The sequence below is a fragment of the Ooceraea biroi genome, chromosome 11, assembly GCF_003672135.1.
Source record: "Ooceraea biroi isolate clonal line C1 chromosome 11, Obir_v5.4, whole genome shotgun sequence".
Taxonomy (NCBI): domain Eukaryota; kingdom Metazoa; phylum Arthropoda; class Insecta; order Hymenoptera; family Formicidae; genus Ooceraea; species Ooceraea biroi.
This window is the reverse complement of record NC_039516.1, coordinates 3,804,774-3,832,696: the sequence shown is the minus strand read 5'-3', so window position 1 is coordinate 3,832,696 and position 27,923 is coordinate 3,804,774. Positions and strand designations below refer to the sequence as shown.

The 27,923-nt window shown below is 41.1% G+C and overlaps 2 protein-coding genes across 2 annotated transcripts in view; both read right to left on the bottom strand.

Moving 5' to 3' along the window:
• Positions 1 to 27,624, bottom strand: part of LOC105288155 (extracellular sulfatase SULF-1 homolog) — a 64,916-nt gene extending 37,292 nt beyond the window's left edge. The window contains exon 1 of the mRNA XM_026973814.1: positions 27,492 to 27,624. The gene's annotated coding sequence lies outside the window, so the exon portion shown is untranslated. The remainder of the gene's footprint in view (positions 1 to 27,491) is intronic.
• Positions 211 to 27,812, bottom strand: LOC113562885. Its single transcript, XM_026973539.1, has 2 exons — positions 27,498 to 27,812; positions 211 to 464 (listed from the first exon to the last, which is right to left on the bottom strand). The coding sequence occupies exons 1-2, from the start codon at positions 27,787 to 27,789 to the stop codon at positions 340 to 342; spliced, it is 417 nt and encodes a 138-aa protein (XP_026829340.1). The 5' UTR covers positions 27,790 to 27,812; the 3' UTR covers positions 211 to 339.
• Positions 27,813 to 27,923: the final 111 nt, after the last annotated feature.

Below are 27,923 nucleotides of genomic sequence, written 5' to 3'. Positions count from 1 at the left end.
GACAAAAAAAGAGCATAGAAAGATTTATTGAAATAGCTGAAAGCGCAATAAAGGGACCATCTACTGTTTCGATTTCGGGCGTAGGTGAAAAAGCGAGATCGATATTGGTGATCGCGCGCAGTACAATTTGGACACGCTCTTGCTCCAGTAATATTTCACGTGGTTTGACAGAAAATAAAGAGCTCGTACGCCTTGTTCGAATTCGATTACCGTTCTGCAGCTCGCGTCCACCTCGTCCATTTTCTTCTCGCCGACGTAATTCATTCACGTATATTGGAAATTGCTGTGGGTGGGCGGCCGTGCGGGATGTATGCTATATATGGTCGAGTGGGTTGCAGATCAAACGGATGTTACACGCGCGTATTTACGTGTTAACCTGCGATGCGACACGTTCATGTAGAGTGTAGGTCGATCTGTAGGTCGAATGCTCCAAGGAAGCGAATGCTTTCGTAGCGTCGAAGAACCTGGAAAGAGCGTGGGTTGCATAACGAGACTTCTCGGATTCAATGGATCGCCCAGGCGAAGTTACAATTTTCAGAAATTACAATGATGCGATCTCTCAGCCTGAGAAAAATTAGATCATGTAAAATATTTCAATCCAATAAAATTCCAAGTATGTAAGGGATTATAAGAATAAGCGCAACCGTTGTAGAATATTTAAATTATTAATCTTACCGCACTAAAATTCCGTGTAAATAACACGATTTTCATCGATTAGGATTATCAAGGTATCCAGTCTGACGTTGAAAACGAATAAGACATTGAGAACTAAATCTGAGAATAGCAAGTATATAAATAATGTCTCAAGGTTGCCAACGCAACATTGCTTCCAAGCACATTTTGTCATCATCGATAAAACCTTTAAATACATTTAGTATGTACATATACAAAGTAGCAGGTAAAACGGATATACTGCTCCAATTATATCCTGATTTTATTTAACGCGAACCGATCTTCTATCTTACAGATAACTACAAATGAAACTCTGAACGCGGGAGAATAAGAATTCAGTAGTCATTTCTTCAGAGTTCTATCTCCGGAATGCCTTCTTCCACTTCTCGCAGCCTGTTAGCTTAAAGCAGACCGCGAGTTTTTTTTATTCCCGTTTAAATAATCGCGCTCTCGTATATTACCGGTATCCAAGCGGAATCTCGTCGGCATCGGCATTCGCCAGTGAGGGAACCTCCGCCGCTTTTCAGGATACTCAATCGACATCGTGATGATAGGCTGCGAGTGGATCGCGCTCGTTCTCGAGTTCGCGATACCGAGGAACGCGCGAATATTGGATGATTCGCCGCGGCTCGCCGTGCAAATAACAAGTCTGCGAACGATTTGCGATTATTGCGCGTGCACCGAGATCGGCGGTTTTTCTCGCAATGCGGTTTTTCTTCATCATCGGAGATGACGATCACGTTTCTTCGCCGGACAATCTTGCTATTGCGGTAAACGTTCTTAAGTCTTTATAATGGCCCGAAGATCGATGATCGATCATTAGGTCGCGATGTTAAGTGTATATCGATGATGCAACTGAAGTCATCAAAGAAATCCAGAAGTTTAATCTTTCGAAGTCTTTATTTTAGACACAATATTGTGTCTCTTATTTTCATCAACTTTACGATAATAACTTTATATTATGGCAATGCTTGATTTTAGATGAGATATTCTTCCATTTCGATTCCAGTAAGTTTCCAGATTGGATCACATAAAAAATCATAAGTATGCACTTTAATTATTTTTTTATTAATTATTTATGCAGATCATGTCAGTAATTTATATTACTCGGACATGGTATCAAAAGTTGAAGAGCTAATCACGAGGCGCGGAATGCGCGAGTAATAGAATCGATCCCTAACAAACTCAAAAGAACGGCACGTTACAGCGGTCCTCCCGCGCCGACACGCGTAAATCCTGATCGTGCGTTTGGTATACATATGTTGCGCGATATCTGACGTCACTTCCTGGGTGGAATAGTAGGAACGAACGCGCGCTGAATTTAGCACAATCAGATAATGTAACGAGCGCACACGTGCACACATGGCCGATACTCTTGACTTCGCGTAACGTGCACGTACGCGTGTTACGCACGTACGCTTAAATGATCACGCCGGTGCATCTGTTGCTCTTAAATTGCATGGAAAATCGCCGTCTGCAAGGATAATGATACTGCAAGGAAAGATATTGCAAAGAGATTTCGTAAAAAGCTGCACTTCTGTTATCCATAACAAACTATTTGTCACAGTAAACTGTTTAAGTTCTGATAATTTTTTTAGCCCAACGGTGTGAAATATTGACGAGTAATTTTTGGAATTAGATATGAATAGCGAAATGTAAGTTTACGATAGCGAATATGCAAGAAGAATACATTTCACAGTCGAAATGGGCACACCGGATTGAGCGAATTTAACGCGAGGAATGTTTCCTGTCTCGCATTGTGTCTACATGTATATCCGCGTGGTGTGCATTGGCGATCGTGATGGCTGCTTCCTGCGACCGCTTTGATACCGCACATATTCGTCGGTTAATTACTCGAACGTGCCGGACGTGATTTGTGTATCGCTTCAATTTGCGCGTCCGTCTGTTTTGTATAATTCCGCTAAACAGTACGTGCGAGAAATGCTTTTGCAATCTGCTACCTTCCGCTCCGCGAGCATAATATGAAACAGGAACATGGAAACGCGGTATCAGTATCTGCAGGATACTTTACAAACCTACATTAAATTCGGAGGTATCGTGCGATAACTTAAAAAATGTCTTTCTTTAAACAGAGTTTCCGATTTTTTTTAAACAGATATTTAAATTGTAGATACGGATAACGAGAGCTTGAAATAAAACTTGCGGGAATAGAGATCATATCCGTTTCCTCTTATCTCGTCATAAAACACGGTGCAAGTGATGTATCGCAAATTGCCCCACTGGTAACAAAAGATCTGGCAAGCATTGTCTAATCCCGCTCGACAATATTGCCTCAAGGCAATGGTAATTTGCAATCTGTGTTTCTATTAATAGTACCTTTCGTTGCAACGCGAGCACGGTCGAAGATCGAAGACGGTCGCGGACGAAGAAAAGGATGAAAATGGCATCGAGCCGTTTCCAACGACCGTCTGTAGAGAGTGTGGAGTGTGAAGATGAGAAACGACGAGGCCACCGCACGTATGATGCTACGTGTATGAAGCGACATGTGGGCGGTTATTGTTCTCGTACGAGAGACCGACGAGATTTCGAGGGAAAGATTTCCGAGCGAGAAAGAGAGAGAAAAAGGAAAAAAAGAGGGAGAAAGAGCATGGCGCGTCTCAACAGCTACGAGAGGAGAGATCGAGATCGTATCACTAGATCCCGAGCGGAAACTCGAGGACCCCGAATGAATGAACGTGCTCCGTTCGCGAGAAGAATGAGATAAAAGGAAAAGGGGAGAAAAAGATGCAGTCCTCTCTCTTCCCTCTACACAACAGATACCAAGAGCCAAGAGTAAGATAAATCGGAAATTACGGAACGCAGGACTGTCAGCACGAGAGGAAACGACCGCCGAAATGTCTCCCATGATGTTTTTATCAGCTGATTTAACGGCTCGATGATTCCGCTGCGCACTCGTCCGCGAATCGAATGATAATTCCGAAAGTTTAAAAGTTTCTCATAGCAAGTGCGGGAAAACGGCACAATGCATTTAAAATTCATTTGTGATATTTATCGAATGTAAAATTCTTTTGTCCGATTTTAACTGGCTGTGTAATTGACAGATTACCATTAAATTCATATTTTATTATATGTATAATAGATAATAACTGATAAAAATGTAAGTTGCACTTTACCTCGTGCCGTTACATCACTACGATGACAGTATCTGAAATTTTATTAAGCCGTACTAAAGGAAATTGTTTAGTGCACAAAAAGTTAAAGATTTTAAGAAAGACACAGAAGGACGTGAATTATTTTCACAATCAGAGGCACGAGCGTGTGCATGCTGACGGGATTATGAAGTAGGCGTAGAAAGCTCGATAAGCGTCCTGTCTTGACGCAGCAAGGTAATGGATAATCGGTCACGCGTAATTAATGACGAAGGAGGGCAACGCGCGAGACTGCTGCAGCATCCACGTCGCGTCCGAGAGGATGACGTAAAACGGGAAAGAGCGAGGGACAGAGCCGACAGTCAGCAGACGAGTCTGAGTGGAGAGGCAGAAGAGACTCTCGCGAGGGAAATGACGGAACGAGGGACGAAGAAGTACGAGAGAGAATGCCAGACTGCCTGGCGGCGTAGGCTTTATCAGCCTACGCGACGCGACGGCTCTTCGAATCGCTCGGTCTACGTGCGTACATGTACACGTACGTAGCGTAGCTTCTTTCCTCTTTCATCGTCTGCGTCGGCATTAACGTATGAATGTGGCATTAGCAAAGCGGCTGGAGAAAATAGCGCCTTAACGGAAAATACAGTGCGTCTTCGAGGAACTGGGTGGATGAGATGTCTCTGGTGAAGACAACGAGACGTTTTCAATGAATGCATCCGGTGCACGTAGCGCGCGACTCGCGAAAATCCGCGGGTCTTAATTATTTCAGCGCCAATACTCCTGATTTTGTACGACACGTCTTTGTACTTTAATATTTTATTAATACATTCCGAGGAAATCTTGTCATACATTTCCAATAATCAATAGATAAAATGGTCTTCATAATTATTGAGATATATATTTTTTTACACGCTCGTATCGTATCGACTTCAGGATATGTATTCACCGTATCATATTAAAGAATTTCTACTTCAACAGAATTTTTCCTTACTACGTAATAACATAACGGAATCAACAGGAAATGAACACTCAAGCATAATGTGATTATGCATATGATTATTGCTACGCAGACAATTTTGGCACACGTGTCGTACTGACGACTGCAGAATCAAATTCTCGGAATCAAGTTCGTTTTTCGATTTTGCTTGAAACGCGTATTCATAAAAATAACATTGGTATCACAAAAATTGTGAGCATTTTAATTTCAGTTAAAGAATATGACGGCAATTGAAGTTGATTAAGTAATTACGTTAACCTTGACTGATGCTCGTAAAATTTGCATAAATGCGTGGAAGTTGATACAAAAGACAAAGTGCTTCTTAGAAGTCTTAGAACTTATTAAATCACAAAATATTAATTGCTTGCAGCTTCGTAAAAACGTAGAAGAATTTTTTATCTAACATCGTAGCAGTTCTGAACAAAACGCTAATAACAGTCAACGTAAATCAGGTTGCAAATCCAAGAATCGAGAATCTCAAAAAATGTCAAACGGGTAATAATGCGCTGCGAATGTTGTCTTTGCGACTTGTACATAAATTTATACCATGGTATAATAATTTATAAATTATGAAATATACCCGATCTTTTAATAAGACAATTTATATGCCATATAATTAAGATATACAGCTTGACACGACTTAATGTGCACGTAGAGAGTCGTTCCACGAGCCGCACAGTTACGCGGAACGTTGTAAGGAAAAAGAGGCATAAGAGTTTATGTGCATTCGTTCATGTTCAGTTAATTGCTAGATCGCGGTCGAGCAATTAAATCCATTAGAGCAAAATTACCTGTTAGACGTATTCTACAGGTATAGAAAATTACGTTGAATTTGCTATATACTTGTCACGCACAGTTTTCCTCCCTCTCTCTTACTTCTGCTTGCTTTACATCTTTTCTTGCAGCAAGTAATATTCAGCAATCCACTGATTCCCTACCGTCAACATTTGGCTCGTTCGCGCCGAACCTTATCCGTAATATCGAACAAACTTTTTCACAGGTATATTCTTGATTACACGAGGGATAGCACAGACTATGGCATGGCCGTGCCTGTTCTTAATTAACCATACATGGATCAGTAGGCAAACATCAGCCGTCAGTTCGTTTGAGCTTTGATTCTACGATGTGATCCAACAGGAACTAACTGACGCTACCAAAAAGTTTTTTTTAAATAGAATCGTAATACTAAAGCTGAGATTAGCAATTATAGCTGAAAAGCAAATTGCTACGTTAATTAAATATCTTGTGTAAGTACCCGCTAACATGGGTTTGAATTTCCGCTTCAAAGCAATCCTCTCTGTAATTCACCGGTTTTGCATAGGCACATTGATTACATTACGGATGTTACGTAAGAGATTAATACCGTGGATATTTACTGACACTTTACTGACGCGGTAATCATTCAGCTTGTAAATTCCCGGGGCCTGCTGGCAAATGTTCTCTCCACCTTTCCACTGTGACAATTATCACGCGATAAGAAGAGCTTTCCTCCTTGCGATTATCTCGTCTGGTACTGCAGAATTACGGCGCGCACTCGTTCGAATGTACATACATATCTCGGAAACGGGAAGCCCGAGGCAGCGCGTCGGTCGGTTAATCGCGCGATAATAATTGCGAGCTACCGTCCGGCAGATAAAACTCCACACCGCAATTAAAGCAATTGCCATCCACTTAAGTCGCCACTTTTCCGCTCGTGCGGGTCCCCTTTCCCGCGGCGCGAATCCGCTGGCTTAGGGGGTCGCAATTAGCATCGCGCACCATAAATAAATGCGCGCGTTTTTCGGTTCAGGCGACTCTCATCACGAACGGGCACGTATCTTCGTGCGTGCGTCGCGTGCATCATCCCTCAGGAAATCATCCCGGCTATCTCGGTTCCGTTTCTGCTTCTAGCGAACACGCGTTATCTTTAATTCTTCGATCTTACGTGGCATTTGGTACATACGCGAGAAAACGCGATACAAGATTTAAACGCGTACCTCCCCTGGGCGACAGGGGAATGAAGAACGCATTGGAGACAATAAGACAGGGAGAACAGAAGATAAGAAAAATTATTACTTATATATGTACATATCGTGGATTCACGTGAGAGTAATAGACGGAGAAACCGATTAAATGTAATTCGACGTGACGGCGTAATGGTATCATGCATTAAAAGCCAAGATATCATATTGCAGCGTGGGATTAATTGATGCGGTTAAGATGAATTTAAGTGACAGTCAAGTGTCGTAATCTTATTCAACGATGCTGTAGTTCTAAGGAGAGTCTGCAGTATTTATTAGTTATCATAAATTTATTTATTGGTTCTTTCTTGTGCAGATATCAAATATATTATAGGTAGGTGCGTCTGAATATTCTGAAAATGAGGGGAAAAAACGGGTAAACTATTAACATAAATAAAACATAAAATAAAGATAAAAATTCTGTTCTCACGCATTCCTAGTGATTTTCCCACGAGAGTGAGTCGGGACTGGTTATCGTCGCATACACGTGACAAAACATTTAGTACCGTGATTCTTAGAACTCCGTTCATATCACGAAACAAAGCTGTTTATCGTTGCAGGAGTTGGCGTGCATTCTGCAAGCGATGCTAACGCGAAGCACGCTCTTCCTCGACGACGTGAAAATGGCTTTCCCACGAGTTTCATCTCGACATTTATGTCTTTCTTAACTCCTCTTAGCTCAGTAAAGTGATGTAGCTCGAAGGATTCAACGTGGGACATTCGAGTGTTGCACTGTTGCTACATTAATTTATTTATGTCCCGTTTTGACAGCGCGGCCACTGATTGTAAGATATAGGAGAATTAATCGACAGGATGTGTTCATCTTTGACCATAATGGTACTCCACATACAAGGTGCTAAAGAAAAAAGTATCAAATTTAAAGAATATTTTATTTTTTAAAAGTATCGTGTGCAGTCTACTACAACGTTCCAATTCTTATTTGAATTTTTCATCAGAAACATCGCGAACTGTGTGAACTATTTTTAAGCTTTTAAAGCTCTCAAAAAGCTATATATATGCTCCCAGTTTTAAGTAGCCTGACTAATGGCTATCATATATTTAGCTGATTAATTCAGATTCGATATCGTGCTCGCAAAATCGGACTTGATGTATTTATAAACAGCGTGAAACGTTCAGTTCCCTCGTTAGTTTCACCTGTCAATGCGCGTGAGAGGATTCTCTGAGCGGAAAAGTCATTTGAACGTGGGTCGATGTAGAGAGACGTCGGCGAGACGTTGCCTTCGATATCGGACAGGTTTGCAACTAGCTGACCACACGGCGAGACAAATGGATACTGTACGCCGACAGTTGGGACGTATAATGCAGCGCGCCCTCGGAAGTGAATTATTTTCAGAGCCAACCGCGTAATTGATTCCGACGTGTTCAATTTCGCGCGGAACCATCTCCGTCGCGACAGCCAGGCCATTCTAACGTCAGTCTTAATTGACACGCGGAATCGGCACACATTAAAATAGGACGGTAATGTCCGCTGCTCTCGGTGCCATTAATTTTTCAATTGTCCGCAATCAATTTCACGTGAAATTTTGAGAAACAAATAGCGCGCGCGCATATCATGCTCTAATTATAGGAAATAAGTCATGTCATGTGCTTTACATTTTAGCTCGCATTTATTCTCCGGCTACACGCAAACGCGTTTAGTTCGCTGCATTGAAGGTTCAAACGAAGTATTGTTCGTGTCATTGGCGAGTTAAAAGACGGTTAAACGCAAATAAGGGGGCTAACAATATTCGGGTCACGGTTGTAGCCGGAGCCGTGTTTAATTCACGTGCACGAGGAGAGAATAGCGTGACAAAAGTCGAGGGGCCCAGATATGTTCAAAAGTTTGCTTCGGGCGAAACGTTGGGATCCGTGCAGATTGCATGCAACGATCTCTTCACCCTCAGAAAGGATTTCTGATAACAAGACGAAAAATATTCTTGACTAATTTAATCGTATTACAAGTATAAAAAATATGAAAATAAAACAATTTTTAATTTAAATCAGTAATTTCTATTCTTCTCTCTCGAATTAAATAAGATTGTCTTACTGTCTTGAGACAAGAGTAACATGTACAAATTTATGCTTATATATTCTTGTATGTAGAATAATTTGATATTAGCGCCACTTTATAGTAGGCTTTGTCGATGTCGACGCATCATTTTCTCACAGTCGCTCGTCGACTCGGCGCTTCTGCGTCCTTTATTCGGATAAAACGGCCAATACTTATGTGTTGCAATCGAAAATCGGGAAAGTGTTTCTGTTATTTACAATGAATAAGTGCAATACTCTACAAGAAATATTAAAAGATATGGAAATGTAAGTAGGTATATACAATATACTTACTTGAGAAATAAGATTCGAGATAAGACATTTCCATATCTTTTAATATTTCTTGTAGAGTATTGCACTTATTTATTGTAAATAACAGAAACACTTTCCCGATTTTCGATTGCAACACATAAATATTGGCCGTTTTGTGCAGATTCTACAAATTCTCTTACGAGAATAAGATGTCTTTTAGATCTCACAATATTCTTAAATCAAGAATATTTTGAACTTGCTACAAATTTTTATCTACATCCTTCTGAGAAAATTAATGAGATAGCACTAAGATTATTTTAATCTAAATTTTAGAATTTTCTATTCAAGATTAAAATATGCTTCTTTTCAATAATAAATATGATTGTCGCTATAGCGATCTTATTTTATGATAGATTAAAGAGTAATAGCATTAAGTCCAGAAATCTTTTCTGTGGGTGTTGTCTTGAGAAAACAAAGCAAGTGATACTGCGATCCCTTTTTTCCTATAGTACAGCTGCCAAAATAAAATATACAATTATACGTGAGTACTAAAGTTAAACTAACACCTAATAAAAAAAATTAAACATTTCTCATGTTAATTATCACTAGATGGAAAAGCTTGGGAAAAAACGCGAAAGGAAACCTATAAATGTAATGAAACTTTATATTTCCTCGACATTATGATATACGCGCGTGTGATGTGAGAATGCGTGATACTAACGCGCGTACATGTAATTACTTTAACGGGCGTTCGTACCATGGGCACGCAGCTACACGTAGGGAGCCGGTAGGGCAGGTAATGACGAGCCACCGCAGAGTAATTTCACGGCAGAAAGATTTAAAGGACCTTTCCGAAGGTGCGTTTACGCGGGGTGTATATGGCGAAGCGCTATAAAGCTACGAAATCCTGGAATAATAAGCACGCAATCACCCTTGCGTTGCGATACGTTGAAATACGCAACGGCAAAATTTCTCTCAGTTTCCTCGGAGGGTGTATCTCCGTTCTTTGATATTTCGATCAAATATGGAACGCCGGTGTTTCTTTCGTGCCGACGAGGAAGCGCACTGGAGCACACACGAGAGGAAGAGAGAGAATGCCCCGTTCAACATTTATTTATCCGAATTGCTTCCGGTGTCTGAGTCTTCGGACGTGAAACGTCAAAAACCGACAGGATACTCTGAGAAAGTTTTCAGCTGCTACGAAAATTCTTGTCTCCCCTCGACGAGCACCATTCAAAGTCTTCTTTCTGCATCCTCTCTCGCCGTTCATCTCATTTGTGCTCCTCTACGCTCTCGGCTTATCCTTCTGCCGCCGGTATGGCACCTGAAGGGCGGCGCTGAAGTTATTGACGATCCTTCACCGTAGAATATAGACATTTACGTAAACGTCACAACACGTCACTACCTTTTTACCGAGATAATACAACACAAATTCGTGTTCATGGAAGAATTTCTTGCTGCAGGAACTCGTCCCATCGCATTTATTTCTCGATTTTATCTCGCACGAGTACTTACCTGACTCGCAGTTTCTTACCTGAACTGCCCTAAAGGCGCTCGTAAATCTCAACACCGTTGGTAATGTCGAAACATCGGTGGACCTACAAATCACGAAACGCGCCGGCAAAACACTAATAAAAAGCATGTGCGAGAATTTACAATATTTGCTTTTATGACTGTTTCACGCGTCCACTGCACTTTACGTGCGATGCATTTCAGATTAAATTCACGAGTGCTACACGTCAGCATTATATACATACGTACGAAGCGTCGTGTACGAAAGATGCGAAGAGAGGATGTGGAGAATACACGGCAATCTGAAGATGCGCGAAAGAAACCTGACGTATAAGCTAATATTTATTCTTCTGTCCGGAAACCGAGGTGCTTCAGAATGCGCCAACATTTTCATTGATTCATCATGGTCGCACCGTCGCAGGAATGTGCTCGACTACCCTCGGGATACTCCAGATCCGGATTCTGACCGCACGGGTTAATTTAAAAATAATTTCGCATTAATATTTATATGTTCTCTTTTCGGAGAAACGATCATTCATTCTTGAAGACTCTTAACTGAATTTACTTCAGGTGTTTAATTACTTCCGAATTTATCCGCTTAAAATTCGACTGCCCAGCACATTCTTGAGCATTTTATAAGTTTTATTTCCAGATTTAGTCACATATTTATCGCAATTATTCTTCACTTGAAGATAAATGCACAAATGATTCTTGATCGGTTTTTCAGTTTCAATTATTTTCCTGTATAATTAGTGAATAAACGACTACGTTGGGTAAAATTTTTAGGAGGAATTTACTTTTCATAAGTGACTTATTTTATTGAGAGTCTCTTAGCCCCTAATAGCTTGATTAAGCAGAAAACAAGCAAGCTAAGCCGATGATGTACCGCCGGCGATGTAGCGGCGCGTGAAAATCAAAGTGAAATTAAAATCACGGCCAATAAAACGACCGGCGGCGATTAGCCACGTACATTATGCGCGGCGCGACGGGGTGTTCCGTAACTCGCTCGTGGCGTTGAAAATGATCGATCATCGTGGCGTGAAAACAACTTCGTCACTCTCGGCGATGCCGCAGAGCCTCCGCGATTCGCGCCGCGCGTCCAGGAACGCGATTAATCGGTTTCCCCGCGAAACTACTTTCCGCAATTCGCATCTCGCACGAGCGAGCGATATGTATCCCGTGCATACACGCCATCGCGTGTATTCGCGCGCGTAGTTATCCTTACCGGCGCCAATATTGATAGATCGCACGCTCCACTGACACCAGAAATTACACGCCTCGCCGTCACGATAAAATTCGATACGCTATAATTGATGGAGTGCCATAATGTTAATGGCCCGTTAGCGCAGCGCTGCGTACTGCAAAAATTGCGAAACTTATGTTAACCAACCGGATAATTCTCCACCTGATCTCTCTAAAGCGATGTTAATCCGCGCATACCGGGGATCAGCATGATTGCTAGTTCCTGTAGACATAAATACTGCGCGGGATATAAATAAATGTTGCACAATTTACAGGGATGTTCCGGCGAGACATCGTAACGGAACGGTGTACTTTAGCGTGCACGCGCTCGCAAGATATGTAAATATCCGGAAGATAGAAATCGCACAGGGCGCGGTGATGTACGGTACGCGATGTCGGATTAAGTAAGCATTCATAGCTGGTCCTTAAAGCTCTCGGATATGCAGCGAGACTCCAATGCCCGCCGGTGGACTACCGGCGCGAGATTGCATAATCGGGCATCTCGCGAGTATCTACGTATGTACCGAGTCCGATACGAGCGTAGTAGTGATAGTTACACATAGCCATGGACGTCGGATAATCGGTGAAACTCGACGCGAGAGGCATTAGTCCGTATGCCGACTGCACACATTTAGCGTTAAGCACGGCCGTCTGATTCCCAGATCGGAATAACGTTGCGCATGCAACCTTTGCACGCGACAGATCAAACCTAGAATCGGACGGTGACATTTAACTCCGGAGCACGAGCTATTATGCAGCCTTGTCAGCGAGCAGTCTGAGATATTAATCAACCGGGCTTCCGTGTCCAGAGAAGCGGATCGAGAAGAGAATCGAGTTCCATTCGAGTCCTCGGAATTTTGATTGTGTATTCGCATTCGTTCTGGATAGGGCTTAGTGTCTCGTTAGTGGCGTTAGGCTCGTCTTGCCTCTCGACGTCACCGAGCCTACTCAGATACCTTAAGGGGGGAGCCTGCTTTAGAACGCTGAAAATAAGGTATATTTTACGAATTGTTTTTGGAGAAACTATACAGCGGATCATTATAAAACTTTGATGCATTTATTAGTACATGTTTAAAGATAAAAAAATTATTTTTTTATTTGAATATATCGCTTGTAGAGGTCGTCCTGGAGAAATCTTAGTGCAGCCGCGTCGCCGGCATTGCAAATTGGTGAGCATTCTCCTGCCTCCAAATTTCGTCTAAACTGAAAAATTGAAATATGTTCTCGTTATCTATGAATCCCCATCGTCGATGAACCAAAGAGAGAAGAAAAAAGTTGAAAAGTGCCAAAATGGTGGAGCTTAGAACACAAAAGTACGATTTTCAGGCAAAGTTTTTGAACTTTTTCATGCAAAAATAATTGTTTAACTTAATGTTTTTATGAATATTAAAGGTTCATCGATGATGAGAATTCATAAATAACAAGAAAATATTTCAATTTTTCAGTTTGGATGAAATTTGGAGGCAGGAGAATGCTCACCAATTTGCAATGCCGGCTGCACTAAGATGCCTCCAGGACGACCTCTACAGGCGATATATTCAAATAAAAAAATAATTTTTTTTATCTTTAACCATGTACTAATAAATGCATCAAAGTTTTATAATGATCCGCTGTATAGTTTCTCCAAAAAAATTCGTAAAATTATACCTTATTTTCAACGTTCTAAAGCAGGCTCCCCCCTTAATCTCGGATACCTTTCTGTCAACGATGCAAAGTCGTCGCAGGTCATTCGCGGAGAGTGAATGATACTGCTTCAGGATCGTCTATGTAACGGTGCATGCAAAAACATTTTGATAAAAATGTCAAAGATGAGTTATGTTTTATGTATCGCGGGAATTGTAGCGCTCACGTTGTGTAATTCACGACGCGAGTCGAAAATGTTAGCAGTACTGCTCCTCGGGAAAGTGCAAATTTGCTTCAATCACTTTTGGCCTCCGAGGTACACGCGCCCTTCCGGGAAGAGCCGGTTTAACAGCCTGCAGAAGCGTGCGCGTCTATAGAACGCTGAATCACGATTCGGCCGAAAAGTGCGCCGTGTCGAGTGACGGGACTTGCATCGCGAGCTTTCGCGGCCGCTGCGTACAGCGCGCGCGTCATGTAAACTGATGTAGACCGATGTAAGACCGACGATGGTGGTGCGGCATGGGGGCACGCTGGGTCACGCGAGGGCTTCCAAGACGTCCAAGTAGTCGGCATCAACGTGACGCGAGAATGGCGTGTAATTTTCAAATGAGCCATTCAAAACACATATAGATGGGTCTACCATAAATCACGTCGCGCGGAGAAATGCGTCACATCCGGCACGATCCCTGCACTTCACGGAGCGTTCTGATTTTCTTCTCCTTTACCTGATTTTTTTTTAGCGGCGTTGGAATGATATATCACGGCTAATAAGTGAGCTCGCTTCGCTTGCACTTTACATACGTTACATTAGAAGCGCCGTAGGCGCGAATGGTGAACTGGAAAAGATTTTGCAAGGAAACTTTGCGTCGTTTGGATAGGTAAATCTAGACCACAGTTAATATCACGAAGGAATTCAATAGTAATATTTTGCAAAAAAGAATGTGTGCCTCACTAATCGTACAATGAATTATGCGAGGTGCTCTTGTGTATTCTAGTAGTCGCAGCAACCGAACGTAGTACGTGAACCGAATCGTTTACCTATGTTCCTCTCTGATGCACGATTGCATCAGTACACGAGTTATCCCCGGAGAACCGTAATAGTATCCCTTTATCCGGCAGCCGTCGTTTCGCTTTCCATCCCATGCTGAATCGACTGTGCACCGGGGTGCAGCGGGGTATGCAGTACATTGATCGGCTGCACTCGATGAAGCTGATACGACGATTGATAAATGGTCAATCGGGGTATATGCGCCTGGCCCCCTTCTCGCTGTCCGCGACCGTCACGAACAGCTGACCAACCTTTCGGTAACGTATGGTCAAACAATATTCTCTCGCCACGTCATCCTTATAGGGCGGACACTGGCCCCTCCGATTTTCGGATCCACGACGACTGCTCCGATGAACATCGCGCTCGCACAATGGTGCGTGCAACAGGAAGGGTGACAGCTCGCAGAAAGATAAGCGGGGAAGAAAGCAAGAATGCCCAGTCGCCCGGTATATGTATTCCGCGATATTTCCTCTTGTGCGAGTGGAACGAATCTGATTGTTTACATGGTAGTTCTATTAATTCGTTTTTTATTATATTAGGGGTGTGATTTAGTTTTGAGGGTTTTTTTTGCTCAAAAACGCATGTATTTAAATATGATAATGAATGAATACCTTAATCAAAATATTTTCCTTCGTTTTCTAGAACTTTTTCCCATCTTTCTGGCAAGAGATGGATTCCACCACGATAAAATCACTCTTCTTTTCAGTTCATCCATTCGTCGACGAATTTTCGCACTTCTTCCAAATTATCAAAGTGTGTATCCTCTAAAGCGTGTTGCATCCACCGGAACAAATAATAATCGCATGGAACAATGTCCGGAGAATACGCGGAGTGCGGTAAGACTTCCATTCAAGCTCTAAGTGTTTGTTTCACTGATAACGCAACGTCAGGTCGAGCGTTGTCACGAAGAAGAATCACTTTTCGTCGTTTACTCGCAATTGGTGGTCGTTTTTGGTCCAATGCTTGCTTCAACTTGTACAATTGGTGTCGATAACGATCAGCCGTGACAGTCTCGTGCGGATTTAACAGCTCATAGTACACTATCCCACTAAATACAGAGCATTACTTTTGAACCGTGAATATTGCGTCTCGAAGTGGATGTTGATGGTTCGCCTGGATCCACCCATGATTTTCTGCGTTTGGGATTATCAAAATAGATCCATTTTTCATCCCCAGTAACAATCCGAGACAAAAGACTTCTTTTTTTGCTTGGCGATCAACGAAATGCAAATGTTCAAATGGCACTTTCCGATAATTGATGTCGAACCCATTTCCCTTCCTTCTGAATTTTTCCCATTTCATGTAAATGTTTGGTAACTGTTGTACGATCAACATTTAATGCTCTGGCAAGTTCTGAAGTGGATTGTGTTGGATTTTCGTGCAATAATGCTTGCAAATCTGCATTTTCAAGCTTTCTTGGTTGTCCCGAGCGTTCTTTGTCCTTCACATCAGTATGACCACTTTTAAAGCGTCTAAACCAGTATTCACACGTCTTAATTGATGGGGCAGAATCACCATAAGTTTCCACAAGAATTCTATAACCGTCAGCCGCAGTTTTCTTTTGATTAAAAAACAAAAGCAACGCATGTCGAAAATGCTGTTTCGGAAGTTGCATTTTTACGATGATACAAACACGACTGTTATTGCATCTATTGCTATAATGCTACTAAATGTCATGGATAATGTCAAGACTGTAAGAAACAACAGTTATCGGAAACAGCTATTGGAACAAACTGACACTACAGCCATCTGTTGCAAAACCCTCAAAACTAAATCACACTCCTAATATTATAAATTTGATCATTAATCGTTATAATTTTGGACGCGGTGTTTTCTAAGACGATTGCGATATAACAACGTTAAATTCCAAGTCACGCAGCTTTTTGATACGTTTTCAGCACAATAATTTATTCCTCTATTCGAATTTTTGTTTTTTATCGCCTTCCAATATCTATATGTATTTTGAGATTGCTCGAATGCATTGTATTGTTATCTAAATGCGTATCAAGTGGGACGTTCCCAGCTGTAACGGTTCATCAGTAAACAGGAGAGACGTGCCAACCGATCGATACTCTTGTGCTTAATTCATCATATCTAGTATTAATATTGTTTCCGCGATAGGCTGCAGATCGGTCTAGATACAGCGATGTGCTGATGCACCGATGTGCGGAGTTCCGCTTTCAGCACGCAACGCGCGAGGCCAAAAGGGGCGGATTGAGTAGAAGGCTGTTTTGTCGTCGGTGATCTTTAATGAGTTTCGCCTCTGAGAACGCGAGGCTTCCGTGACTCCCGAAATAAATTCACGAGCGAGTTTAAGCGCGATAGGTGGAGTATTTCCAGATCCAGCGGCAACTTTAACCCGGGTTATTTATAAATCCTTAGTACGGGACCGTCTTGCGCTGTTATAATGCCTGAAAGGCTATTTTCGGTACAAAGCGAGTAACGTGAGTGCGCTCGTAAAAAAACGGCATTTTATGGCAAGGATATCCTGACCCTGCAGTTTCTGGAGCGAGACCGTGTGTAAAATCGTGCACCGGCAAAAATTGCATTACCGATAATTGAATGTTCGTATTTCGTGTGTATGCGCTTGTGTACGTACGATAACACAGCGCGATGTATGATTGAGAGAATGTCGAAATGGTAACTTAGGCGAAATGCGAGTCCAGGCTCCAGCAACAATCCGGAATTGCTTCATCCGTCATTAAATTGCATTCACATGGGTTCATTAACTCACGAGAATCTGGATTGATCAGTATTACTTGCTGTTGCAACGCAATGAAAAATTCTTTGCCCTCGAGTGGCGACTGTCTTTGACCAGATGATATTTTAATGTATCTTGTCAAGTTGCGCAAAGCAGAACGTTCTTGCGACTGAAACTGGTGAAGAGGTATGTAGAATTTACAATTAAGTCAATTCAGTCGATATGAGCGTCAAATCTGCATTAAATTACTTCTTTTTCTACTGAAATAGCTCAACATCATGAGTAAGGTCACGAGCACGATGTATGTTGATGATCCGATAAACGTGCATGACACGGTACTTTTACGAGAGCTCTCAGTACAACCGCATTGAATGCCACCAATGCTAAAGATAATGACCAACTGATCCAGAGTTAAATCTGTTTTAACGGCGTGGCCATTAGCCTTAACACTTTTAAGCCACACGGTCATCCCGCGCGAGAAGAAAATTGGATGATTGCCCAAAGACGATTTGTGCGGCGATACCGATGATTATAATAGCAAATTAAATAAACGAGAGGCTGATGCAGTTTTCTGATGAAGTATGATCTTATTTTAATAATAATTAAATTTCTTGAATAATTGTATTTTATTCAGCTAGTCCTTCGTGCAATGCATTTTTCGGAAAGACATATTCCCTTGAGCAAACAAATAGGTATCAAAACTCGTGATATACGATACATTCATGTATCATAACTGTTCGGTTCCGATATCACGCGCGCATCGGTTCACCAGCGACGCGATTTGGCCCATATCGCGCCTCGCGGTAGAAAGGGATTACTTGTTGGTCGCGTACAAACGCTCGGGCTCGTTTTGCTTAGCATTCATCGAGAGTGCCGCATAAATCGGCGACGACGCGTTCAACGGCCCGCATTAAAACGTGCAGCGATCATGTAGGTACAGGCTCCAGAAAGATAATCCAGACGACGGTCAGCCGAAACGATGAATTTACGGAAGCTTATCGCAGCGATAGCGATGGCGAACAGTGTCCGACTGTCTCCGGAGACGTATCCGCGTGTGCAAGCGTGCATAAACCTGCAGAAAGAGAGGAGAGAAGGGAAAAGAAGGGAGAAAGAAAGGAAGAGAGAGAACTCGCTGCGTGTGCACGACATCGTGCTCCATCAGCAGCCACTGACTAGTTCGTCGTCAGGCTGACACGCCTAATAAATCGTCTGCATATTAATTAGGCAGATAACTTCCAGGGAGACGTATCTCTTCGGCGGGCGTGGATAAATTCGCACCGTGCTATCGCGAGGTATCTATCCGCCTTGACAAACAGCGAGATCCACTCGACGATTGTTCAGTGTCAATTACGATTATTTTCTATTTTCTATTTTATTTTATTAAACGGGAAAAACCCTCTAGTATACAGTAGATTACAAGAGAAAATGAAAAAAAAAGACGAAGATGAAGAGTACATAGAATCCAACGGACACGTGATACAACGAAAACGAAAAAACATGTTGTTTGATTGCGGTACAAATCAATGGGCAGTGACATTCCATTAATTAGTAAATTCACTGCAAGGATAGTCCAGTATATACAGTCCCACAATAGTGGTCAATACAAAAAATACAACCATTGTTATCACCCACCTTGAATCTTAATACGGGGAAAAGCAGCTCTAATCGCATTAGGAGAAGCATAAAAAAAGTCAATATATGGGGAAAATGTATTCGCAGCAATACGGAGACGATTTAATGGCTTATGGTAACCACACGATGAACGAAGAGACTCAACATGAAACAATTCAGCCCGCCTTACGGTCCTACCAGGGACGTGCAGACCGATGCATTCCAGCAAATCTGGGCAATCAATGCGACCGCTAATTATGTTCCGCACAAACACCAGATCCGCCTGAGTTCTCCTATCCCTTAAAGATAACAAGCCCAATTCGCGATGCAAATAATCATAATCGTGGTCAAAAAAGTTCATCGGTCTAAGCAACCTAAAACTGACCCGGCGGAGAAAGCGGTGCTGGATACGCTCAATCATGTCGCACTGATATACCAGATAGGGAGCCCAAACTATAGATGCGTATTCGAGCAGAGGTCTCACGAGGGATTATGGCGGTGCATAATACCGCGGCGGATAAATCATTGGATCATCGATCGCATGTGTGAGCTTGGTGGGAGTCGCTTCGCGATTCTCTCTTGTACGTTTGTTAGTTAATTATTTTTTCAGCGGCACTCTGTGGTCTGGAATAGTACGCTGGATCGTGGCGCATTAGTGATACCGAGAACTGGGACTTGCATTTACGCATACGACAATTAGGTATGCAGAAAAGCTACTTTAAGCCGCACGTGTCCGGCGCGGCAAGTAGCGATATCCTTTCCTTCGCAGACTTTCAGCAATAAATCTGTATTAACAAGGCGCGCTGCGCGATAATGCGCCATTATGCACGTTAACTAGACACATATATCACACGCCGCAGGCGAGCGCGAGTGAAAATACCGAACAATTTCGTCACGCGCACATTAACTATTTTATTCGGTAAATACACTGTGCAATCTAACGATGTAATCTTGATGGAAGAACGGAATTGATGAACAAATCCGATTGAAGAGAAGAAGGAAAAGAGGAAGAACTGTTGCTAAAATTATACGGTACAAATTGATGATGTAGCCGGTAAATCTAAGAAGCATGATATCATCGCTTTCGCACTTGACTTCTTATGCGCAGAATTTAATTTGCGTTTCGTCTTTTCTCAATTTATATACATCGATTTAAAGACGATTCCAAGATTTTCTTCGCATGTGACAGAATTAAAACTGAAGGAAAGATGTATAATCGAAGGACACGCAGAAAATATCGCATCCAAACGACAAAAGGATTGTGGCGAATCCATTGCTCAATTCATCGGACGGAAAGAAATATCATCATGGATAGCGTCGTAACAAGACTATAAAGCATTCCCAATCTTGGGAGACCCGGGCATTGCGGATACTCCGAGTCGTGTGTGATATATCGATCGAGTCTGTGCTTAACGTTAGTGTCTGTGACCTCTTGCCCCGAGAAGAAATATCACGGATCATATTATATTCGGAGTCCCGAAGGAGATGCTTAGTGTGTGCTTGTCATGTGCTAAAATAAAATATTGTCGAAGCTTTATTGCGACCGATAAGTTACACGCGGTGTCCTCGAGATGATTCGAGATTTTAACGTCAATTTTTAGTGACAGGCTTCTTGATAAAATCGAAATTGATTTTTATCTGGCGAAAATGTCGAACCATCAATACTTCACGACTTATGATTGAAAGAAGCGCGTTTTATAAACTAAGAGGTGCTTACAGAATTATTTTGATAAAAATAAAATTTGATAAATTTTTAATTTGACAAAGGTATACTTATAAAATTGTTATAATGGCTTTCGTCGATATTTTCGCTTATGATGAACCGAGTTTTCATTTATTAGGGAATTCCTCGATAATATTATAATTAAGATAACAAGTTGTGAGGCACTTTGTGTCCATTCCTCGTATATCTTTCTCCACGTGTGCGTCTTATATGCACGTCACATGTTGTAACGTGAAGTGCATATCACGCACGTCGATATACATGTAGTACCGTAAACATGTTATTATTGTACCTGTTGAAAAAATAATTATGTACCACGAGGCCGTAACAGCCGCTTAGATTTTATCGCTTATCTACGTTTGCGATGCACGCGCTTATCTGCGGCAAAAGGTTCACATAGGACACCGCACAAATCAACGATACCGCATATAAAATGTATCCATGTATCGGGTGAACGGCTTGTCGAACGTGTTACGATTATACATTGCGTCGTATATATTAAAACAGGACATAGTAGCGAACTTCTATTACCACCAAGAGAAGCAATATGCATGACAAATGAAAAATCGAGCTCAGGCGTGCCAATGAGCGAAACATAGAATATCTGAGCGAGCCGGAAGAGAACTCGAATGTATGGAAAGGTACCGTAACATCTCGCAGCTCGGAGAGACAATGGATCATAATTTACTCGAAGGATGCAAAGAGAGACAAGAACGGGATGTTGATCGCACGGATGAAAAATAGTAGCGAGCTTGAAATATCCAACTTCGATCGGGCCCGATATCGCGTCATATGATGGAAATTTAACGACGGTTGCTGTCGGAGCGACGTAGAAGATACACGGGCATCGAAACGACAGTCGTTGATACAATTTACGAGGTGCACAGACATACAGTGACGAGCAGCGCTGCAACCAGATAATTGACGTTCCTGCGTAATCTTCTTACGAGAAGTGGATTTTATCGTGTATCCACATATCCATGTACTTCATGCCATTCAAAAACGCGGCACTGGTATTCTACCAGAGAAGGTCCATTCACGGAAAAGTTTTTCCAACATGTATAGCGAGCATGTAGGGCGCCGGGAATCTCTCGGAAAAGTTTCTCGGTCGATTTTTATTCGAAACTGCTACGTGACAGGAGTTGTCGAATGTCTGGGATAAAACTTCCACAACGAGAAATCCCTGGTACCTGGTACGTCAGAGAGATTTACCCTTTGATGTCTTCATTGTGCCGTCGTTCTTTTGAACCCACAAACACATGCTCGTGGTAGAAAACAAAATTGCGTGTGCGTGTTTCAGATTTCAGTTAAATTAAAAATTAAATATTTATGTGCTTGTAATACACGCAAACTATGGAAGCAAAATTGTGCACTAAAATTGCATTTCTCAGGTATTTTGAAAGGATTCTTCGACACGATTCCTGGTTGAATTTCTATTGTTGAGCGAAGTCATTTTCTGTTTAATCTGTTTTCGAAAAATAATTTCGAGCTCTACAAAAAATTCGTTGTCAAGGGAAAGTGGTCGGAGTACATGAACCTCGAGTGAAATGTAACACAAAGTTACATTTGCCTCTGCGAGAGAAGAACCGGCGCGGCAGAGTTCACAAAGGTATCCCGAAAAAAAAACCAATTTGTTCAGGGAACATACGAGCATTGCGCTGCGTAACTGTGTTGTAAATTTAAACTAGTTCGCAAGAGTTTGGAATGCAAGGAAACTTACACACGACTGCCCTGTGTGTTCGCTATCTCGATTCTCAAAGGAAGAATTCGCGTGCCTTCTGCGCCGCCCTTTTGCGCGCCAAAATGAGAAAGAGAAGAACGGGCAGAATATATGCGAAATAAAAAGGAAAGTAACGGGGCGCAAAATATATACCCCATCCATATCGTACCCGCATCCGTCTGAAGAATACCACGAGGAACACCAGGAGGAACACGCAGACCAGCGAGTTCATTTCCAGGTTTAGTCTAAAAACTACGTATACTATCCGCAAGTTCTCGTGCCAGGCACAGAAAGAAACCGGGGCAGTGCCAAAACGAAGTTCACCACCAGTTCTGCAGACCGCAAGTACTTAAGACACCATGGTCTAAAGTGAGTCTACGATTGCAACCATGCAAACTAATGATTCGCCTTTCGTCTTTCATCCACATCGTATTAATTTCACTGGATTTTCCCTGAAAATTCCGAGTTGCACTAAAAGACGGAGAATTATTTAGTATTCATCAACAGACACGATAATAAGCCAGAAAAAGGCAAATATCTCCGAGGAACTTGTATTTATAGAAAAGAAACGGTTTACTTTGACGAAATGGGTTAATGTTTAAGCTGCGATGTTGGTTTGCACATGCTGTGTCTATCAAATAATTACGGGAATTTAAATTACAGACATATGCACACTTGTACGTGATAAATTTTCGCGAAAGATTGATGCATTATGTCATTAGCATGCTCTACTTGTGGAATTATAACTGGAACGGTATCCGAAGAGGTTTAAATTCCATGATTTATGATCGGACATTAGTTACGACGTGCATTATCCGGCGGCTGACAATATAGCACATAAAGTCCCTTTAAATTCCGAACGCGAGAAACGATCATACGGCAAGGGAACATTCGAAGAGAGGCATTATTAAAACTTCATCAAGCAGTTTAAATCTGCATTCAGCGCCGTGTTACATCTCTTTAAGCTGATATACGTCCAGAACTATTTGGACGAATCATTTTGTCACGTCATACATGTCAATTTTAATCCAACGGATCGCTTCGTGGATCAAGTTTCATTGAATAGTTGCGATATCATCACGTTCCTACGTTACAATGTACATTTCATTCATCTTTCAATTGGAATCAATTACATTGGAATACGAATATTGTAATTTAACGATATTCAGCTGGTGATTTATTAAACGTTAAATATTCAGCTTTGTTCTAAGTGTGAATAAAATGAGCAATTATGCTGATAATTTGCCGCTCAAAATCGGCGTGCTGTATCGAGCACCTAGGAGAATTCTAAAGAGCAGCATGGTTACCGCTTCGTTGACGCCGCACAACAATGGATCACCATGGGCGGTCCGATTCCAAGTTATGACCATGGGAACCGTCAAATGGAATTTAACACCTACGGTGCTACTATACATTTTAACTCGCTGCTACATGAAGCGTAACGAATCTACATCTAGGATATCAAATTTCATTTAAGATACGTGCGAATCGTACGATCGCTTTTTTTTAGTCTCCACTTACAATTAGTGCGATCAGAAAAGAGCAAAAAGTTTGTAAATGCATTGCGTGCATTTTACTTTGTTTATTTTGTGCTGCATCATTTTTCTTAAGATTAATAGTAATGTACATAATTACAGAAATTAATAAAAATTACATAATGTAATATAAAATTCGCATAATATAATAAGATGCAATGCAAAAGTGTCTGTAAATCTTAATTAATTACAAAATATCGCTTTAATGCTACTTTGTTAACTAAGTATATCTATTTAAAGAAACATCCGTTGTATGTATGTGTCAAGTAAAATTGGTTTTACCGCGCATTATTCTTGAACCGCGCGATCTTCAAAGATTAAACTGATGGTCGAGGATATCCGCTATTCGTATCTCGTGGAAGATCCATAGCGCAAAGTTTTCCTGCTGGCCAAGCAAAATCAATATTGTCGAAGCCAAGAACAATGCTGCGGAATAGTCGAGATTTGACAGTAACTTTTCTGCCAACGGGACAACTCTGATACCGATTTCCGTTTTGCACGAGCCTGCACACCGCTCCTTTCGCAGATTACTACTTTGCAGAGCTTGGAAAAATTCTATTTCGAGCGAGACGTCTCCTCGCGAGTACAAGTATAGATAAGTATTTGTGGAGTCCGCAATTTCCGCCAAGCGAAGTCATAAAGTTGCCGATCAAAGTTTTCTAAACCATCAACAGCTACGCTGTTCCGATGAACGCATGCTTACCGAATATGGAGGGACCGAGTCCATTTCCTGTGTAAAATTTATGACATCTGACAGATCGAGTTCCCGAGTAAGTGGTATTCTGCATGTAATTAGGCTGGAGATAGGCGTGAAGTTTCAGCACGCCACATTCGAACGGATTTCATTCTTGAATAACGGAAACGACATTAATAGACGCAGATCCTGGCGTGCTCGCGTACTTCGAGAAGTCTTTTTTTCTCTTCCACATAAATAAATTGCTACGAACTCGTTTAAATACGCATATCGCAATATCCTATTTCGCAGTCAATACGGTAAGAAGCACATTTGCTGACCGTTGCAATTATTATCACTTTGTTAGTACATATATGCGAACGTATAATGAGGAGAAATTTACAACTACGAATATGCATGAGAACTATACATGCAAAATTTATATTTTAAGACTACGCGCGAAGTTATATTGAACAAGAAAAACAAACAGTTTTCAGGATAAATTTATATTCATTTGTCGTATTGATGTTACTTAAATTATCTTGAGTATATATGTTATATCAACTACAAAATTGGATTATCGAATTCAAATAAATAATGGAGAAGGTTCAAGGATACATGCTGAAAGCGTCAACAACCAAGCGACTTATTCTATATTTACACATGGACATGCAGCATCGAAATCGTGCCAAATATCATTGTTGAATCAATCATGATATCTTAGAATGCAGAATGTCGCACGTGTGACCCCATTTTCACTAGATCTATTCCATAAATTATTAATATGGAATCAATGTAACATCGATGAGCTTCGATCCGTTCGGAAGTTTACGTATATACAGCGGTGATGCTCGATAGAGGATGAAATGTAAATTTATTGTCAGTTCAGTAATAGACCTTTCTCATAATTAATTCCGCAAACGATAAGATTTAACGTTCAATCGTCAATTTCCATTTTTACTTAAAAGAGATAAATATATCGCGCGCCTCCCCGCAAGTAATTATCAAGATTGGAAGTAGATAAGTAACTTGACAAACAGATAGAAGAATTTTTTCAATTCAACGAATTTTATTGATAGTCTAAAACAATTTACTCACTGTCTAAAACTTAGAATTTAGTGAAAACGATTCCAATCACTTATTGTTAGCTATATTGAAATGGAACTTTAATTGAGAAAAAGGTTTCTCTATCGTTGCTGATTAACCGTGAAAAATTAACATTAATGTGCATTCAACGAACTTAGTGTTGGTTTATGCAGGTGTTTGCAAAGGAAAAAAAATACTTGTGATAAATAACCTTTCTGCATGTGAATGCACAATGAGTCGTTAATCATGTCATCGAGCGTTAGGTGTGAAACGCGGGTGTTAGCGATACAGATCGTTCCTGCACTCGCACATATAATCATTTTAGTCTGTTTGATAATATTCGTTCGTTCTTTCTTGATCTAATAAGTCACTGGCTCCTTGCGTAAATGCCGTCATGTCAACATTTTTCTCGCCGTGTTCATATATCAGCATCAGAATTATAAAGATTGAAACTTTCGATTAAAATTATAATAGAATTTACAGAACAACATAAATTAAAGTGCATTCTGTGTGGTCCCATTTCGACGGTTAAAACAAAATACCAATTTTAAATATCTATTATAAAATATAAAAAATTGATATTTTTATTATGTAATAATTATACTTCTAGTTAAAGTCTTTGTTAATGAATAATTAAAATGTTATATGTTCGCATAATTATTTGGCGAAATGTTTCAGGCGAAAATGTTAGTGTTTTTAAATTGCAGCTTCAATGGAGGAACTTCTATCGTCGCGTTCACATCTTTTTAATTCGTTTGCCATACGCGTTTAATTTAACGCAGTCATCGACTGTCCGATTGCTTGAAGTCATATAATACAATTACGCTATTGTATACAAAAGCCATATACTACAATTACACCACTGTGCATCAATGCTCTCTTCAAATGTACTTCATGCGTATGACACGCGGCTTTATGTAATATACAACGCGTCTTCTACATTGAGAAGCAACATGATCGTCAGTCACGAATACTTTTTACAAAAATCTGATAATATAATCTTTTTCCTTTCTTTTCTCTAGAGCTTTTTTTTAAATTATTAAACTAATAAATATGTGTAAGCGCCATATAAAATATATTTTATTGCACGTATAATCTTATTGAATATTTAGTTTTTCAGGGTCACAAATTCAAAATTCTATGGAATGTAGCATGAACATTCCTCGGGATGCTTCCTGGTCCTGAATAGCCTATCCATTGAGATGGCATATGCTATATCGCTTTTTTGTGACATCAGGATTGGCTTGCCGAAAGTTACAGTCGAATAACTCGACACGAATACACAAGATTTATTCCGAGACAAAGAATAACGTGCATTGTGTGAAAGTGCACTTTAAAAATTCCTTCAGAAGATGGTGAACTCATAAAAGCCATTACACCCATAAAAAAAGGACTAAATAACTTTAAGACATAGTTATTTACTATAGTAAGTCATAAATCTAAATGCATTTTAAGTGATGCTGTACGGTGCCATTAAACTCTCCTTTCAAATGGTCAAAACCTTGAATATTGCAGTATATAATAAAATAATAAATATTTCGTTTTAAACATTAAATTAGACATCAATTATATTAGACATTAAGTTACTGCACACGATTTAAAAAAAATAATTCAAACAAAAATCATACTAAATTATAAAAAATTATACTAGTATAATTTCTATTTTAACGCGCGAAGCTTCGGAGAGAATCTAAATCGCAAAACATAAAAGCGCTCCCCGAATCACAATTTAAACCGGTCATGGTTTAATCTAACGTGATACATATCAATGTTCAAGCCGGCATATTTTATCAGGAAATATTTATTCTCGGTGCTGATGAATTTATGCAGCGCGAATGAAGCTCCGACGTTCTGCAGCAACGCGATCGTGCGAGAAGTATACATGCAAGCCAGTCCAGCAGCGAATTCGGCGTGTTGCCTCTAAAAAAATTGGGACTTACTTATACCTAGAGGAGATCCAACCAATAATCGCGAACTTTCATCGAACACTGTTCCCGGACGGTGAAATTTAATCGAGGCGTCGTCGCGTCCTCTCGCCGATCGTAACCGGAACTGGCGGCAAAATTCGGCCACGGGACAGACGACAACGGCAGAACGAACAGAGGAGATGCACGTGGCGACGAGTATGGGTCTCACCGAGGGAACGAACCGGTTCACGACACGACCTCGCAACACGACGGTCGCAACGAGACTGAACCAGACCGAAGTCCGTCGTGGCCGCCGCCACCACCGCTCCATCCAGCCTGGAAACAGCTGCTCTTCTCCCCTCGCCCGTGCCAGAAAATTGCGCGTTGATCTCGGCCTTACGAATCCTACGGCGCGCCAAGTGCATCTTTCCACGGTGCCTCCTCTCTTGTGAATCTCCGGTGCAA

What these genes read in the sequence shown, in the direction of transcription:
- LOC113562885 (XM_026973539.1), bottom strand. Translation starts at nt 27,789, where the DNA reads ATGGAGCGGTGGTGGCGGCGGCCACGACGGACTTCGGTCTGGTTCAGT. An exon ending in ATTGGTTGGATCTCCTCTAG is followed by an intron (nt 465 to 27,497) that starts GTATAAGTAAGT and finishes CGCTCTTTCCAG; the next exon opens with GTTCTTCGACGCTACGAAAG.